At 37.5% G+C, this 20,099-nt stretch overlaps 1 protein-coding gene across 1 annotated transcript in view; it reads left to right on the top strand.

Moving 5' to 3' along the window:
• The window catches only part of LOC128739299 (microtubule-associated protein futsch), a 217,151-nt gene that overhangs the window by 158,988 nt on the left and 38,064 nt on the right, over positions 1 to 20,099 (top strand). The window contains exon 3 of the mRNA XM_053834777.1: positions 13,022 to 13,194. Coding sequence (XP_053690752.1) covers positions 13,022 to 13,194 — 173 coding nt within the window. The remainder of the gene's footprint in view (positions 1 to 13,021; positions 13,195 to 20,099) is intronic.

Here is a 20,099-nt window from a genome sequence, read left to right on the forward strand (position 1 = left end):
ACTGCTAAGGCTTATTTACAAATTATTCTTAAAGTTTTTGTCACCCGGGGTGACTCATCCCCGTTGGCTTGAAAAATCAGTGGACAAAATAATAATTTATGGGATATAAGTCAAATTTTATAAAGTCTGTTGTCTGTGGGCTCAATAACCTAAAGAACTCGAAAAATGAGTGTACGAAGTGTTAATACTTTTAGCACTTTCCAATCGATTTTGTCTTTGTTTTCGTAGGTTTTTGCATGGAAAATAATAAATAATATAGCAAGAATAGAATTGATTTTCATGTTTAAATTTGCCCAACACCGGAAGGACAAAAACTTTATAAAATAATTGTAATGGCCTAATAAAACATAAAAAACAATAAGTCAATCCCGGTGTAGTGGTTAGCATTCACGCCGAATGTGTTGTGTAGACTATAATCAAATTAAGAATAAAAACAAAAAACGACAAGAAGACGACACTAAATGGCAACGGAGACAGATACACACAGCAAAAAAACGAAAAATCATAAATATAAGAGGCTTATGTCTGTCGCCAAAACGAGGGGCGCGATATGTATTTTCGTGGTAATAATCGCCCACATTAAGCAAAGACTCAAACCAGTCATACCAGATTACATTCAAGAGGAGCAAAAGTAACGTAGTTGCATATCATAGAGTTACATAGCGTTAGCATTACATAGCGTACCACCCATTTGCTCTCAATTAGACGCGAGGCGACGCGCAGGGGTTACAGCTAGTTAAAGATACAGTACCGCCCCGCTAATCCGACAAATTTATAGCCGGATTAGCGAATTTTGACTCGATAATCCGACAGTCAAACTGACGTCAGTGTGAGTTTGAAATGTGGTTTTGTTTACATCCATACGTAAACAACTCCGGAAATTTTTGAAAATATCTGTCGAAAGTACGCAATAACGCAATGTTTTATACTCGGTAATGCTCAATTTCGTCAACAAAATACTTTGAAATTCTTAGTTAGTGTCGAAATAAGCGCAAGCACATCAGTCTATTGAGAGTAGCAATGAAAATATTATAGCCATGGCAAAAGTAAACGTATTTTCGATTGAGAGTAGCAATGAAAATATTATAGCCATGGCAAAAGTGAACGTAGCTAGAAGCAGCACCATGTGCCATTTCCATTTAGTTAGAAAGAGTGCCATTCTGACTTTAACGGAGACGCCAAACGAAGGTAGTGTTCGATTGAAAGAAGTCAAGTACAATACGTTTTAATTCGGAATTTTCCGGAGTAGCGAGATCCGGACTATTGAGTCGTCGGATTATTGGGTGTCGGATTAGCGGGGGGATACTGTAAAATACAAAAAACAAACAACGGAAAATGAATGTGCAATACAGAAGGCGATTGACGAAAGTCGAGAGTATACGTCCGATAATAAATTAGGGAAAATTTTAAATGGATCATGAACTGATTTGATTCAAAAAATTATTCATTTCCTTCGAGTACAATCAAGAACAATACTTTGTTATTTTTATATTATTCTATGCGATTTTTTACATCATTCACGCTTCATTATTGAGTCAATTGTACGTAATGTTTGTTATTTTTGAATATATTTTTGTATCAATTTCATGTTATTTTGTCTACTGTTTCTCTCATGAGCTGATTGAATTCGTAAATTGAGGAAATACAGTACCGTTAAAACCACCGATTTCCGACTTGCATCATCAAATTCGAAGCAGACACTTCTTTTTTAAAAAATATGTAATTTTCATTCCATTTTTTTTAATATCAGTAGTTAATTAAACAGTTTTTAATATAGTAAAAAGCCCACAAGGTAAAATTTCAAGACCCAAATTGGTCGATAATTTTGATAAATCCCTAATTGCAACAGAATCTCGAACGTACGCTAACAAGTCGCCAGCTGCATATTTTAAGGGAAAATATAACTTTAGCGAAACATAAAGAATTGTGTACGACATCAACCGATTTAAACAGAAGGTGGGGTACGGGCCCTGATGTGCATGTACATGTATTCCTATAATTCCTTCGTATTCCTTCGTAATTTATCACACCCATCATGAACTGTTGCGTAGGTTCCAAAAGTTTCAAAGAAACCAACCACAGCTCGATACCGTCGAACATTCTCGACAGATTCAAAACAAATTAATTATGGCCTGACACAAATAGGACGAAGAATTTCATCATCCCACATCACATAGGCAGAAAGTGGCAATACCATCCAGCCCATCGCATCGGCAGTATCGGTATCCTGAAAGAGTCTAAATAGATTGATTGTCAGGCTCTCATCTCCAGAGCCGCGCGAAAAACCAGGACCGCATTGTGCAGCATGATAAAATAAACAGCTCTCCGGGCTTCCCGAGCGAGCTGATAGGTTTATCAGTGTATGTGAGTAACGGTATGACCTCCATGTCATTACTCAAACCCGGGCCATTCATGTGACAGTAAAAGCGCAGTTTCTTGTGACGGTATAATACCCCCCCACCTGCGAAAGGTTCTGTGAACGGCTTTTCCTAACGACGTCATCTTATGGTTGAGGCTGCTGCTGACACACAGTAGAGCACAATGTTTGCCTGTGCCAGCAACAGCGGCACCGGTTAAGAGCGGACCAAATTGGTATAACGAAATTGAATTTGTGGCTTCATTAGGGTAAGTGTTCGTCGCGATGCTGAAGAATGAGCGCCCACAGAAATATCCCTTTTTGTGGCAACGAAATTCCATGCCAGCACAACATCATCAGCATAAGGAGCGAGCGCTGTCTAAGCCAGCATCAACAGCCAACCAACCAAGCAAGCAACGGAAACAAGTGGAAAACTTTTTCTATGCCTTTGGAAATGGCTTTGTAATATATGGTTTCTCCGGGAACATTTTCTTTGCTTGTATGTACCTCGTATGAATAGGAAATTTAGTCGAACATGCAAAAGCATCTCAACCCGGCTGAAGATGCAGTTAATAAAGCCATTTGATCACGTTCGGATGTAGCAGGTACCCTTTTATGAACGTGCCCAGGGCGCACAGGTAACCAAACACACTTGTTCACGACCTGTGTACATGATGAGAATCATGGTAGAATCTCAAACCGACAACTTGATTGATTTTTATTTTTAGCTTTCGATTAATAAACATTTTTTTCGCTGATTTTATGTTTACCTATTGGCTCTCTTTCAGAATGGACAAACAAACCACAAATCACCCAAATTTGTCTGTTGGGCAATCAGAATTTGTATATTTTGGGAATTACAATTATGCTATTGACGAAGGTGGGAAGAGTGAACAGTAATTAAAGCAAACAACTCACACTGAGCACTAGCTCGTGCACTTCAAATGACCACAGCGCAAATAAATGCATGCATGCTCTGTTGTTATTGACTTTGCAAAATGGGAAACAGAGCTAAAAAATGTAAATATCGCCTGTGGAAAACATAAAAACCAGCCGCCACCAGCTGACCTTTTCGAATGACCCGAAGTGTGGAATTAATTGAGCGAATTTCATTTCGATGAATATTTGTTTTGGATTGGGTGTGCAAACCTTGAAACTGTGCTTCTAAACGTTTCCAAATACAATAATACAGATCACTAGCATGTCCGGACATAAACAAAAGAAGGGACATCCGACCTTTCAGAAGAATGTTTTGGTCTGAAAAATCAAGTAGGATGGCGAGTCTATTATTACTTATCCTAAATCTACCAACCGATTAGGTTAAAAGCGCCGTACTTTCGGGTGCAATTGGATCCAAAATCAAAGTTGAAACTGGGCTGGGCAAATTAGTCTTGGAAATGAACTTGATATTAGAACCTAAATTGGACTTGAAATTGGACTTAAAATCGGACTTGAAATAGGACATTAAATTAGACTTGAATTTGGACTAATTTGGGCGTGAAGCCTGATTTTAAATTGGACTTAAATTTGGAGTAATCTGGACTAAAAATTTTACTTGGAAATAGGACTTTAAATAGAATTTGAAATTATACTTGAAATTGGAATTGAATTAGACTTGAAATTGGATTTAAAATTAGAGTAAAATTGGACATGTCCATTGAAAACTATGCTAGAAGCTACGTTCACTTGAAACTATCTTGAAAATAAACTTAAAATTGGAATTGAAAGTGGACGTAAATTGAATTTAAATTAGACTTGAGATTAGACTTGAAATTACATTTGAAATTAGCCTTGAAATTGAAATTCAACTTTTATAAAAAATCGGACTTTAAATCGGAGCTTACATTTGACTTAAAATTGAACTTGACATTGGACATTGAATTTAAACATAGACACGAAATTTTACATGAAATTGGGATTAACATACTTCGTCTCTCTATCTATCATATGTTTTAATTTTTTTCTGTTTTCTACTCCCGTTTTTCCATTTTTTGTTTTGTTTTTTTTTTCTTCTTCATTCTAGTTTTTCCTCTTGATTTTCACTTATATTTTTGTACTTTTCTTTCGCGTTTTTCGTCTTTTTTCCCTTTTCTCGTTTCCAGTCTCCGTGTTTTTTAAGCCAAACGTCTTCCCGTTTTTCGTGTTCATATGTTCCATTTTCCTCTTTTAGATGTCCCGTTTTTACTTCTTTTCTGTCACATTTGGTTTGTTTTTGGTTCCTTTTTCCCTTTATTCTCCGCGTTTCCTTTTTATGTTCCGTTTTTTATCTTTTTCTTCACAGTTTCTCCTGTTTTTCTTCTGTCAATCTTTTCCTTTTATAACCCATTTAACTTCTTTTTCCTGTTTTATTTATCCCCTCTATCGGTTTTCTTTTTTTTTTTAATATTCATCCTTCCTCTTTTTGTTTATCTTGTTTTCTGTTCCGGTTTTACTTCCTTGTTTCGTTTTCCGTTTTCCACACCTTTCCCACCCGTTCGCTGTCGTATATCCTTTCTTCTGCCCGTTGTTTTCTGCTTTCTTTTTTCCTGTTCTGTTCTTTTTTTTGTCTTCTGTTTCGATATCCTTTCCTTTTCTATGTGATTTTTATTTTGTCTGTTCCATTTTTCTGGCCATTATGTCCTGCTTTTCCTTCTTTCCTTTCGTTTGTCTTCCGTTTTTCTTTTTTCATTTTGCTGCTCCCGTATTTTCTCCTTTTTGATTCCTCCTTTTGTATACATTTTTTTTCTTATTTCTCCCTTTCTTCTTTTCCTCTATTTTCTCCTTTTACGTACCTTCTATCGTATACGATTGCCCTTACGTTTCTTTTCAAAAAAGAAAAGAGAGTAATTTTTTACACGAAATGCGTATCTGTCGTGAATAAAATTAATAGTGAAATTCAATCGTCAAAAAAGTTTTCTTTAATTTCAATCTTCGTATTCCACTAAGGCGCACTAAAAACTTCATTAATATTTCGTCTTACTCTCTCACACGTTTTACCGTATTGCTGATCCTTTTTTTGGTTTTCCAGTTCCGTATTTCCTTTTTTGTTTCGTTTTTATTTTTGTAGCAGTTTTCTGGTTTTTCTTTTTCTTTGTTATTTTTGTCCCGTGATTCTGTGTCAATATTATGCTTTTTTTGTATCCCGTTTGATTTTCTCATATTTTCAGTCTTGTTTTCACAGATGTTTTGTATCTTTTTTTGCATTTTCTCTTCCTTTATTTCTTCGTTACCGGGGTTCGTCATTTTCCTGCTCTCCTTCTTCTCGTTTTTCGTTTTCATTGTTCCATTTTTCCTTCTTTTCTGTCATGTTTATTCTGTTTTTGGCTACTTTTTTTCCCGTTTGCTCTCTGGTTTTTCTATTTTAATCTCACGTTTTTTTCCTGTTTTTCTCTGCTGTTTTGCCTTTTCCTTTGGCTCATTTTTCTTGCTTTTTATTTCTTTTTCTGTCCCATTTTCCCATCACGTTCCCATTTCCCATTCTCATTTTGTCCCGTTTGTCTCCTTTTACGTGCCGTTTGACCTCTTTTTCTCAAATTACTTGTTTTTCCTATCGGTCTATTGTTCTCTCTTACCATTATTCTTTTCCGTTTTGTTTATTTTTGTTCCTTTTTCTCTTTCTTGTTTCGTTTTCTTTCTTTTTCTTTCCCGTTTTCCCGCGTACGTTTTTTTTCTGTTTTTGTCCCTTTGCCTCTCTTTATATTTTGGTTTCCTTCCTTTTCTCTCTCTCGATTTTCCTTCTTCCTGGCAGCTGTCTTCTTTTCCTGTTCCGCGTTTGCTCTTTTCAGTCTTGATTTTCCTCTTATTTTGCTCTTCTCTGTTCCGTTTTTCAGCTTTTTTTCCATCATCAGGCCCGTGTTTCCTGTTTCCGTCTCTTCCGTCTCTGTCTCCCATCTGTCTCTTTTCTGTCCCGTTAGTTATTTTTCTAATTTTTTTTACATTTCCTTTCCATTTTGTCCTTATTTCCTTTATCGTTCTTCCTTCTTTTCTTCCATTTTTCTTCTTTTCTCCTCCGTTTTCACAATTTTTCTGTTCAGTAGCTACTTTTCTGGTTCTTTCGTTCTCCGATTTCTTTTTTCTCTTTTTTTTTATCGTGTTTGTACGGTTGTTGTCACGTTTTCCTTCGTGCTCTTATCCGTTTTTTTCTCCATGAGCAGTAAGAGACGGACTACCTATAGATCCAATAGATCGGTAATCCATCTGTGAATATGCTAAGAAAATTTACTTATATTGTCATAAGACACTATTTGCTCATACAGCGTAGTCCCAAGTAACGTTTCTAAGTGTTATCACGTTCCTACAGTGGTTCACATGATCAATTTCATAAAACTGCTAATAAAACGATGAGCTCCACCAGAACTTTCTGATGATCGCTATAAAACTGCCTTCCGACCAAGGAGCTCACTCTTCAGATGGTTTTTATAACTGCTTTAAGATTCAGGATATAAACTTAAGACTACTTAACCTTCCTAGTGCATTGGGGTCGTTTTCGACCCATCGGCATACTTACAAAGCTTCATACTCAATAACGGAACGAGCTAGAGACTTGAAATTTTCTGACTTTTCCTAACTTTGGAAAACTAACATTTTGGGGGAGTTTCAGCTTTCAGCGACATCTAGAAGAGGCACAGTAAAAAAAGTTACATATTATGCATTAGGGTCGAAAACGACCCAGGTTTTGAAATTGCTCTCATTCATCCATTTTCTATCCGAATTTCGATTTCTTTACCTCGTTTGAAAGGTATGGCCAAAACCTGGCACCCAAGGTATGTTAGGGAATATTTGTTGACTAATGGCCACTTCTGCGTCGGTTCCGGAACACCCACTATCAGGTCCCGGGGAACATTTTATACTTTGAGATAATTCGTTTTGCGGCACATCAAATCACGTTGGTTTGATAAAATAAGACTAATGGAAGTACAATGGGGACATTTTGGACCCAAATGGCCACTTCACCATCGGTTCCGGAACATCCGGTATCCGGTTTTTGGGGGCATTTTTGTTTTTTTTAGAATAACGCATCTTGCGACACATCAAATCACATCGGCTTGATAAAACAAGACTAATGGAAGTACCAGGGGAACGTCTTGGATCCAAATGGCCACTTCACCATCGGTGCCGGAACATCCGGTACCTGGTTCGGGGGACATTTTTTCGATTTTGGGATAATTCATCATGCGGTATATCAAATCACGCCGCCATGAAAAACCGAGATCGTCGAAAGTATAATAAAGACATTTTGAAGGAAAATGGCCATATCAATATAGATTCCGGAACATCCGGTACCCGGTTTTAGAGGCATTTGCGAATTTTAGCATAACTCATCTTGCGGCATATCAAATCACATCGGCTTGATAAAATAAGACTGATGGAAATACAATGGGGACATTTAGGAGCCAAATAACTACTTCAGCATCAGTCGCATAAAATCCTATTTCCAGGTTCGGTGGTCAGTTGATGATATTAGGGTATATAAAATATTTATTTTATAATGAACCGTGAAACGGAGTGATTTAGAACAAAAATGTGTATCACCAAAGAAGCTATATATGCGATATGCCTTCAACTCATAAGATGTTTTATATTCCATTGGAAATATTTGCTTTTAAAAATATTATTAGTTTGATACATGTATTGTAGTTTCTAGAGTTATACGATTTTGTTTCAAATTACTCCAATATATCCCGAATGACCCCTATTCACGGGAAGTAAACGCATTGAAAAAAAAGTTCATGTGTTCGTGATAGTCGAGTCCGCCGCACCTGGGTCAAAACTATGCCAAACATACGCGATAGTATTAGTGTCTCAGCAGAATTTGAAAATTCAGCTCCTTGAAAGATACAGTGCAGATACAATATTGTGTTCGTTCCAAGATCTAAAAAAATGTTCCCAGAACCAGGTACCGGGAGTTCTGGAACCGACGCTGATGTAGTCATTTGCCTTCCAAATGTCTGTATTATATTTTCAACAGTCTCATTGTGATGCAATGTGATTTGATGTGCCGCATATGAATTACGCTAAAATCCAAAAAATGTCCCGAACCAGGTACCGGATGTTCCGGAACAGATCGTGAAGTGGTCATTTGGCCTCGAAATGTCCCCATTGTATTTGCATCAGTCTTATTTTATCAAGCCGATATGATTTGATATGCCGCAAGATGAGTTATGCTAAAATTCGCAAATGCCTCTAAAACCGGGTACCGGATGTTCCGGAATCTATATTGATATGGCCATTTTCCTTCAAAATGTCTTTATTATACTTTCGACGATCTCGGTTTTTCATGGCGGCGTGATTTGATATACCGCATGATGAACTATCCCAAAATCGAAAAAATGTCCCCCGAACCAGGTACCGGATGTTCCGGCACCGATGGTGAAGTGGCCATTTGGATCCAAGACGTTCCCCTGGTACTTCCATTAGTCTTGTTTTATCAAGCCGATGTGATTTGATGTGTCGCAAGATGCGTTATTCTAAAAAAAAACAAAAATGTCCCCAAAAACCGGATACCGGATGTTCCGGAACCGATGGTGAAGTGGCCATTTGGGTCCAAAATGTCCCCATTGTACTTCCATTAGTCTTATTTTATCAAACCAACGTGATTTGATGTGCCGCAAAACGAATTATCTCAAAGTATAAAATGTTCCCCGGGACCTGATAGTGGGTGTTCCGGAACCGACGCAGAAGTGGCCATTAGTCAACAAATATTCCCTAACATACCTTGGGTGCCAGGTTTTGGCCATACCTTTCAAACGAGGTAAAGAAATCGAAATTCGGATAGAAAATGGATGAATGAGAGCAATTTCAAAACCTGGGTCGTTTTCGACCCTAATGCATAATATGTAACTTTTTTCTAATGCATTAGGAAGGTTAAGTTGCGGTTCTACAGAGAGCAGCAACGAAACCGATTATTCCTTTTGTTGCGTGACAGCTTTCGCCATAATTGAACGAAGCTTTTGCCTACAAAGCTATAAAGCATACAGCTTACTCTGGTAAAAAGCTAAATCAGTCAATCAGCTTTGCCAACTTTAAAGTGCATCCGTGAGCAGCAAAGTTAAAGTTTTACTATCAGATCATCCTGATCGATTTGGTTTATAGCGACCATGATAATATTAAAATGACAGCAGTTTCCGTAGTTGTGCAGCATATGCGCATTAAATTTTATCGTGCATGTTGTTAAAGTGGATAAAATCAACGCGCCATCAAAATTTGGCAATTTTTGATAACTAGTTGTTATAACAAAATAAATGTATACAGTTAGTCAATCTCAAGTGGGACCTATCGCCATAATTTTGAAAATTCTCCTCCAGATTCATTTCATGTAAATTTATAGGCCTTTTTCGTAATTAATCCTTCGAAGTGATACCACTGAAGAGTTTCTGTGCTGAAAGAATTTTGAAATAATCATAGGTATAGAAAACACAGAATGGAATAAACCCTAACTATGCATTTTTTAGGTCCCACTTGCCCCGGTGTACCTTATATTAATATTTTTTTGAAACGATGGTTCTACAATTGATGAAGGGATGATAGGGGAAAGAAATGATTATTTGGTGAAGGAGGGGAATAGCGGAAAGGAAAGGAGGGGGGGGGGACATTGGTAGCTACGCTTGACTTGCACCTACCAGCATTGGACAAAAGGTAGGAGTCAAAAGGACTACTTGTCAAGCGTAGCTACCAATATCCCCCCCTCCTTTCCTTTCCGCTCTTCCCCTCCTTCACCAAATTTTCATTTCTTTCCCCTACCGTCCTTTTATGGGCCTTGCCTCTTTATTTGACCTCTTTTTCTCAAATTACTTGTTCTCGGTCTATTGTTCTCTCTTGCTATTATTCTTTTCCGTTTTGTTTTTTTTTTTTGTTCCTTTTTCCCTTTCTTGTTTCGTTTTCTTTCCCGTTTTCATGCGTACGTTTTTTTTTTCTTCTGTTTTTGTCCCCTTGCCTCTCTTTATATTTCGGTTTCCTTCCTTTTCTCTCTCGATTTTCCTTCTTCCTGCCAGCTGTCTTCTTTTGCTGTTCCGCTTTTGCTCTTTTCAGTATTAATTCTCCTCTTATTTTGCTCTTTTCTGTTCCGTTTTTCAGCTTTTTTTCCATCATCAGGCCCGTGTTTCCTCATTCTGTCTCTTCCGTCTCTGTCTCCCATCGGTCTCTTTTCTGTCCCGTTAATTCTTGTTCTATTTTTTTCATTTCCTCTTCATTTTGTCCTTATTTCCTTTATCGTTCTTCCTTCTTTTCTCCCATTTTTCGTCATTTCTCCTCCGTTTTCACAATTTTTTTTCAGTATCTACTTTTTTGGCTCGTTTCGTTCTCCGTTTTCTTTTTTCTATCGTGTTAGTACGGTTGTTGTCACGTTTTCCTTCGTGCTCTTTCCGTTTTTTTTTCTCCATGAGTGAATATGCTAAAAAAATTTAGTATATTTTCATAAGACACTATTTGCTCATACAGCGTAGTCCCAAGTAACGTTTCTAAGTGTTATTACGTTCCTACAGTGGTTCACAAGCTCAATTTCATAAAACCGCTAAAAAAAACTATGAACTCCACCAGAACTTTCTGATGACCGCTGTAAAACTGCCTTCCGACCAAGGAGCTCCCTCTTCAGATGGTTTTTATAACCGCTTTAAGATTCAGGTTATAAACTTAAGACTACTTAAGTTGCGGTTCTACAGAGAGCAGCAACGAAACCGATTATTCCTTTCGTTGCGTGACAGCTTTCGCCATAATTGAACGAAGCTTTTCCCTACAAAGCTAGAAAGCATACAGCTTACTCTGGTAAAAAGCTAAATCTGTCAGTCAGCTTTGCCAACTTTACCATGATGCGACCATGATAACATTAAAATGACAGCAGTTTCCGTAGTTGTGTAGCATATGCGCATTAAATTTTATTGTGCATATTGACATGGGTGGATAAAATCATTGCGCCATCGAAATTTTGCATTTTTTGTGAACTAGTTATAAAATAAATAATAAAATAAATATATTCAGTGAGTCAATCTCAATATCCGGCTAAATCATTTAAGTGACTTCCTATGACTTGAAAACTGATTAAAAATAACTTTCTTTCTGCAACAAAATTTTTGTTTGCAAGCTGAAAATAATACTCGAATATAGCAATATGGCCTCACATAAAAAACTGATTTCGGTGTTGAACTGTAATATTCTTCATGTTGGGGCCCTGTAGACGCAAGTTTACCGAGTCCGCCTTAACAAGCGACTGGTCGTGGGCTCGAATCTTAGTACAACCAGGGCATTCGATGTTAAGTGACTTTAGCATGGGTTTATTCCACATTCTTCCTACTGCATTGTGCGTTTTCCTAACAATGGAGCCTCCAGCCAGGGCAAGTTATAAGAGTGGTACTTGCTAGAGGTGCGAATGAAGGCTCTCGTTCAAAGGCAAATTATAACTTGGTTCACTACCTGGTTCTAGGAACGAGATTGTTAATGCAAAAGTAGTAAGGAACACATACACATATGCACACACTGTCACTTTGTACTGAACTCTGCCTTACCGACCATGAAGCCTGCAGCCAGAGCTGGTTATAAGAATGATACTTGCTCGAGGTGTGAATGAAGCCTCTAGTCCAAGAACAAATTATAACTAGTCACCGCACTTCCTGGCTCTAGAGCTAGATTGGTTGAAATGTAGAACGAAGCGTAGAAGGGGTGAAAAATACCGACACTTTAAGCACGGATAATAAGCAGTTCGCTCACTCCATAGCAATACTGCAAAAATATCGAAGTGCGGAACAACACCTCGATGATATCACAATGGATCAAAATGCTGGTCGTACTGATAATATCCATACAAGAAAAAAAAATCTTCATAATGGCAGCAATAAATCATTTTTTTCTGTTTTGCTTGTTTCTGACTCTGTCGCGGTCCTACGTAAATATTTTTGTAAAATGAACAAGCATTTGGTGAGGATGGTAAACTGGATGACACCGGAGACTTTAGATATGAGGTCAAAAATATATTGGGTCGGCCAATGGCAGGTGGGCCTTCAGCCCACACTCTCTCGACTGGTACCCGAGTGTTTTTACAATTAAACTACTGTCGCACGCTTCTCATAAGATAGTCTCATATCTAATTTTGTCCGTCCAGTCTTCCAGTGTGTGCGTGTATGGAATGGAATGGACACGAAATCGAACTTTATATTGTACTTAAAGTACTTAAAATCAAAGTTAAAATCAGACTTGGGAATGAACATGAAATTAGACTTGAAAATGAACTCAAAGCAAGAATTGAATTTGGGTATAAATAGGATTCAAATTGCAATTCGAAATTGAATTGAATCTGAAACTAGACTTAAAGTTGGACTTGTTGTTGTTTACTACATATTTTTTTTAAAATTGGTCTCTCGAGGTCAGCAAGGAAGCGTAAATATGCTGTCAATATGTACCAAAAAGCACCCCATAAATTACATATTTCGATAGGAAATTAAAACTTTCCGTATTCCTTCGCCTGCAAGCTGCAACAAACATTTAATAGCCCCTCCATAACGACAGAGAAATGTCGGCCAACAAGTTTGCAGCTCAAATGACATAATCTAAAAATGTGGACATCATTTTCAACCAAATTAAACTTACCGGAAAATCAGCAATTTAGTCTCTCTCTCTCTCTATCTCACACACAAGGTCAGGGGCAAGCCGTTAATTTTCTCCTTTCGTTCTGTGCTTCGGTGCTCTTTTTTTTTGCAGGTGAACGGCTGATTCAGTACGCGAGCGAAAATCTGGTCACGGAGATTCTAATCCATCCGCAGATCAACACCTTCATCCAGTGTATACGGAATCTGCTGAGCAGCTTCACCCGGCATCGGCACATCATTCACACCGGGTACACCTTTGCCGCCAACGGATCCTGGGTACTGCAGGTAAGCACGTATGATACTAAATGCTATACTACATGACCACATGCTGATGGCTGATGCTGTGGGTGCTGCCGCCGATAAGTAATTGCCTTCGTTGAACGACGGAAGTCGTTTCCGTTTACCTGCAGATTCGAGAAGAGATATGATGTGATTATCGACAGGAAATTATACCTGAAGCAGGAAAGCGGAAAATTGAAACTCTCGACATGACCTCCATCAATGTCAGCATTGATTGAGTGCGCCAAAACTCCGCAAGGCTATCATTAGGGTTACACTCGAATGAAAAAACACGTCAGCATTTTTTAAATAGTAAGATTATATCCCCATTACGGTAGTTGAAGATAAATGAAACTGCTGCCTTTTAGGAGTGTAAATTGAAGTATCATAAATCACTCTCACCAGGGCGCGGCAGGACATGAAAAGCTGCTTTAGTTTGCACCCTGAAATGTTGGCACAGGATCACCAGCAGCAGCTTCTGGGCATTACACCACTTAGACGACAGTGACATTCTAAAGGCTCTCGTCGTCGTTGTCGTCGTCGTCGTCGCTGTAGCTGCCGCATCCAGGGAGGCAGCAATGTGGGAGCTTTTCGTGGGGGGAACAATGGGAAGAAAGCGAACACGATTGCACCCATCATGAAGCCATTCACACAGTGTTCTCTAATTCTTTTTCAATCTACTTCTCCGTTCTCAGGCAGACTACTGTAGGTTGATTGGATGTTGAAGTTTTAAACTAGCGTGAAGTAGGGGGGGGGGAAGTGAGCGGGGCTAGGTGTATTCCGGCTCCTCCGCTTCTTTCAATGGTCCACCGAACCGGAATGGAACAAGACATTCTACACTATTCGGTGAGAATAACGGCAAATGCCTCACCACCGCCCGATGGAAGCTGGAAGTAGATTATTCTATCGGAGCAAATCGTGCAATGCTACGGAAGCACTCTCCTGGCGCCTGACACCAGGAGGGAATAATTGGGTTTTGCATTAAGAATGAGACGACAACCATTTGGAAGTGGAAAACAGCTTGCCAAATGTCAACAAATTACAGCCAGCGAGCAGAAACCTGAAGACGTTTAATGTATTTTTGTTGTGCGAGTTGAGAGCCTCCGGGATTGTTTGCCGAAAATTTCACTCACAGGATTTTGAACATAGGAATATTTGCACAGGCTATTGAGAATTGCTGTTTTGCAGTTGGTTTTAACTTTTAAAGCTGCATGTGTACGAAAAAGTTAACTTTTTCAGGACTATTGCGTCCTACCTCGTACAAGGTCGCGGACATTTTACTCCGTTACTACGTTTCACTACCGTTTACTCTGACTATTCAACTAGACACGGCAAAAAATGCAATAAGATGCAACGCACAAAAGAACTCTTCGACTAGCGACTCAAACGAACATCCAACTACCAACAAAGGAGTTTCAAATAAATCCTCTTATATTGAACAATGAACATCTGACAGGGAAAAGACATGACTTTAACCGGTTATTCAATAGTTATAACAGCATATCGTAGTGAATAGTAACGTGGAGAGCCTAGCACTTGAAAGTGCTCCAATACTCTTTTGCACAATTGATTTCAAATTGCAATACATATAGAGAAAACAGAGGTGTTACAGGTCCTTCAGCAACAATGGGAAAACAGCCTATAGTAACTCAAGCTAAAATATATAAAATATGTGCTCTACCCTTAGTTTCTGTTTGAACTTTAGTATCAAACCTTATGAAGTTGAGGAGGACGACATGGGCGTCAGTTTTTTGTCTGTATTTTTAGTAGTGAGAAATACCTGTTAAACCCATTTTGTTTCAAGCTCAGAGACAAACTGTAAAGCATGCCACAATAAATTTGGCAAAATATGGACTAAAAAGTGTAAGCAAAAACTAGCATTAATTTCGATCTTTGTACCGAATTCGAACACAACACAGCCTAGAATTACTTAAAATCATTGTGAGCTCAGCTTAGATACGATACTACTTGCTCTCGCATCACATCTTTATTGATTTCAAGGCAGCGCACGATACAGTCGATCGAGACCAGCTACGGCAGATAATGCACGAACTTGGTTTTCCGTATAAACTGACGCAACTGCTCAGAGCTACATTGGATCGAGTGATGTGTTTCGTGCGCCTCTCGGGGATACTTTCAAATCCCTTTGAGACACGGCAAGGTTTGAGAAAAAAAAACTTTTCAACAACTGCACCGGCTCCACGATCAGGACTTACATTTCGACCTGGTTGAAAGTGCGTTACAACTTCTGAGACGGCTGGGAAATTGCCGACGAGTGACTAGGGCTGTCTAACCGGTAGTACCGGTAGTACCGAAACCGGTAATACCGGCCAATTTTTGGATACCGAAATACCGGTTTTAAAAAGGCAAAAAACCGGTATTTCCGGTATTTTCTAATCAGAACTAAATATGATAGAAGATTATAAAACTCTGAGAAAATCAACTTGGTGTTAATGCAGACGAGATTCTTCGACTACTAACAATGAAGAGAGTGTAATGGTGGGTCAAATAATTATTGCTCTTGAACCCGTTTAAGGCGCAGGAGAGCATCTTTGCTGTAAAAATGTGAAACATTTGTATGAGCCAGACGTCGAGTTTCAATTTATTTCTGAACAACTTGATATTTAAAAGCCACAAAATTATTCGAAGCTCTCAAATAACGAATTTAGGAAACAAGATCAGGGCCCAGAAACGTCACTTACAATAGTAGGGTAAGAACCCCACAATTCGCCCCTACCCCAGAATTCGCCCTCCCATTGGTATTCCCGTGATTTAACTCAATATATAGTTGAATTATAAGTTGTTAGTTTAATTTATATTCAATTTAACTCAGTTTTCAGTTATTTGAATAGAATTCGTTGTGCTGTTTTATGTATTTTAATGATTTAATGTCGTTTGAAAAATAGGTATTGTATTTGAGACGCGATTTTTCCATTCTCAAGAACGAGCACGAAAAATAAAATTGTGGAAAAGTAATGGAAAATCGTATCTTTCTGCACTTTTTTCGCATCAATTTGGTTATATCTGTTTCAAATTTCATAATTGTGCTTTTGTTTTATTATTTTATCGCAATTCTGCTGAAAATAGAACATAAATGCACTGGGCGAAAACTGGGTATTGTAAATCATATGAGTTCCAAAATTCGCCCGGGTCGAATCTGTATATACTTAACCGAACTTACTGCGTGAACCAGTTTTCGCCCTCATCTATCAAATACATGCAAATATGCCACACATAAGCAAAAGCAAGTCACAATCGATTAGTTTGTTCGCTGATTTATGTTTATCAAAATGGTGAGTGAAAGTATCGAATAAATAATATTTTGATGCAGAAAGCACATCATATCTTCATTTGAATTCATCTAACAAAAGAATTACCTGCTAAACATGGGCTAATGGGGTTTCTACCAAACGAAATGTTCCAAGTGTTTTAGCAATAATCGACATCGAAATTGATAATAAGATTAAAACCGCACGAATTAATAAGACGCGCATAATATTCTCAAAAATCACAATTTTTCTTGTCATGAGAATAAATCTGACTATTGAAAAATCACACGAAAAATCCGTCTACTATTTTAAAGCATCTAAGCGTAATAAAATTGTTGTCATGGATAAAACTTTGAAAAGTATTTAATGTGCAATGCAGACAACAAAGAAATAATCGTAGTGATAAAATAGAATATTTCGATAATATCATGGAAACTCTAATATCTCAGCATTACAAACCCGGTCTAACCAAAAATGTTAGTTAAGAATTCCAAGTTAAGTCAAAAAATATCCTAGTTGAGTAGGTAAGATGAGTATGCTTAGCAGTTGCCAGGAATATTTAATACATTAAACCGGCATACCCATTTACAGACAGTGATTTACTAAACAATTTTTTTTCTTCATTTTTTTATTGACTATATAGCAGTTAAGCTTAGTTATTTCTTGGGGAAGAGGTTAGGTTGTAGACTCGAGTCTCACCTTCGATTAGTCAATATATATTGCCGAATATCAAGATTTTCCAGTTCATCTAATTTTTTATTGTTCACAGTAAACATTTACTCTTTCCCAAAAAATTACTAAACAATGATATAAGTAATCATTAAGGTTATTTAAATCCTTTAAAATAAACATTGTACCATTCTGTAGGCACTGAATTGTATTTATTCGCCCACATATCAATAGTGAAAATGAATTCCACAAAGGACCAGAAAAAGCACCAACAGGACCATTCATTTTAAATATCTTTGACGAGTGTCAAAAGCCTTATTTTACTGCAATGAAAATAAACATTTAGTAAAAACCCACCTTCTCTGTGTTTTTTAGTTTTACTGAATCAGGTATCAGGAGGTGATCATGATTAGTTTATTTCAATTTAGATTTACATTTAACGAATTCCTGATACAAATTGATTGCCATATTAATCACTGAATAGACATAATCTTAACGTTAAATAATAGTAACAACAATTCTAATAAAATAATTGAGGTTATTTGGGAAATTTGCAACAAATAACAAGTGGGCGAAATTTGGGTCACATGGGGGACGAATTTTGGATCGCTATGGGCGAAATGTGGTACTAGAGGTTCCTGCTCAAAATTAGGTCTTTTGCTATCAAATTTCAATTTTCGCGACTCCGAATAGCCAAAATAGATAGAATATTAATATACAGTCATACTTGTCTGAGTTCAGGGCTGATTTTATAATAATATGGCGATTTATTCATTTTACAGCATAAAAACCTGATAAAAGGGGCGAATTCTGGGGTCGTTACCCTACATTGTTATTCAACTATGAAGTAATGAAGCTTCAGTTTCAACTGAATCAGCGCCCCTTCAATCAGCGTCATTGAAACGATTTTTACTTCATCATGACGACCGATTTAAAAATTTCATTTGTATTTATCTATCAAATATTCAGAAAAAGGACTACTGAATGCAATTGAATTGATTTTGAGTAACATTTCCTACCGTTTAACGCATACTATGATTAACCTACTCAACATCGACAAATCGCGCCTGACTGTCAATTGGCGTCATTTGACACAGTCACTAGCTTCAACTGAAGTTTGCTTGAAACGTTCTGTTCAACAAATGAAATAAGTCGCTTCATGTGTGAAGCGAAGGTAAGAGAAAGTCAGCTTTATTTATTTGTTTCGACAATGCACTATGGGCAAAAACGAGAGAAAAAACGAACGCAATTAACATACGGCCTGCAGGCTTATAAAATATAGGTGATTTTATGTAAAATTTTCCGGAGAATCGCGTGGTGCCCACACCTTTCCTGTTTGATATCGGAAAGTGCCCCATTTTGCACATTTTCCCATATTTTTAACATTTTTCACCCATATTGGATTATGGGTTTTGAGAAAACAAACAGCAAAACATTACTAATTTTGTGCAAAAAAGTCCGCTGAATCGAATAGGGCTTATCTCATTTATTTTAGAGCACATTAATTTTTTTGGTTGAATTCCCCTTTGATCGGTTTGATAACGGGAGCTGCACCAGAAAAAATAATGTGCTCTAAAATAAATGAGATAAGCCCTATTCGATTCAGCGGACTTTTTTACACAAAATTGGCAGATTTTTGCGGTTTGTTTTCTCAAAACCTTGCTTACAATAGTCCAATAAGGGTGAAAAATGTTAAAAATAGGGGAAAATGTGCAAAATGGTGCACTTCCCGATGACAAACAGGAAAGGGGTGGGCACCACGCAATTCTCAGGAAAATTTTACATAAGATCACCTATATTTTATAAGCCTGCAGGCCGTATCTTAATTGCGTCCATTTTTTCTCTCGTTTTTGCCCATAGTGCAATGTCGGGCCCTGATCAGAATACGGGGATCTTTGAGCTTTTTGAGCATTCTTGTAATCAAAGGATCTGCCAGGAAAGAATTTGGAATATTTTCCAAGTCTTTCGAGCGATACCTTGATTAAACAAGGAGATGAAATCTGCATCCCACTATCTTCGAATAGTGGGAATGATAACAGAGAAGAGAGGATATCTGTGAAGTATTATGAAGAGGATGACGCTATGCAAGAGTTCCGGTTTGGGGATGGAGGAAAAATTCGTGATGAGACTGTAGGAGACCGGGGCATTAATTATGCTGTAAACTACAATACAAAATATTTGTAAATCATTAAAAACGAGTTTCCCTACTTTAAATTTAGAGAAATGGAAGGAAAATTCCTGATGCGCTTAGAGCCGTTCGTCAGACATCGATGAAAGTGGTAGTTTTTTCAATTGTTGGAAACGTTGGTAATAAAATTCGTTCTAGTAAGGGAAATAAATAGCTTAGTGTATTATATCTGCTTAAATTCTACTTTGATAAGCAACAATATTGAAGCTAAAGTTTGAAAATAAAAAGATTTACTGAAAAACATCGACATTTCTATTGATTTCGAATAATCTGCCAATACCGGTATTTTACCGGTATTACCGGTATTTTCTACGCCAATACCGAAATACCGGTTTTCACCAAAAGCGCCCAATACCGACAGCCCTACGAGTGACCCAAGATAGAGTTGATAAATAATAAAAAAAATGAACAACTGGTTTAGAGACAGAATGGAACGTGACAAATATTCACACGATAGGCACGATATAGAAACAATTGAGTATAAAATAGAGTTAAGAAGAAATCAAAATTACGCACCAAACCAAAAGAAGACAACAAGCAGATAATTCTGTGAAACACAAATCAGAAGAAATAAAGTTGATCCCAAATTGTAAGCAAAACAAAACCTAGAATAAGGTTTCAATATCCTGTAATTTTTAATCTGATTTCTTGGCAATTTTTTCTTCTTTTTCGCGACTTGCCGCCAAAATTAATTTTTAAACAACAATTAACGGATTATGAATCAACTTTTTCCGGTCAAATTCTAATATTATACTCGTAATGGGTCCTATTACGAAAGTGACGTC

The sequence above is a fragment of the Sabethes cyaneus genome, chromosome 3, assembly GCF_943734655.1.
Source record: "Sabethes cyaneus chromosome 3, idSabCyanKW18_F2, whole genome shotgun sequence".
NCBI lineage: Eukaryota > Metazoa > Arthropoda > Insecta > Diptera > Culicidae > Sabethes > Sabethes cyaneus.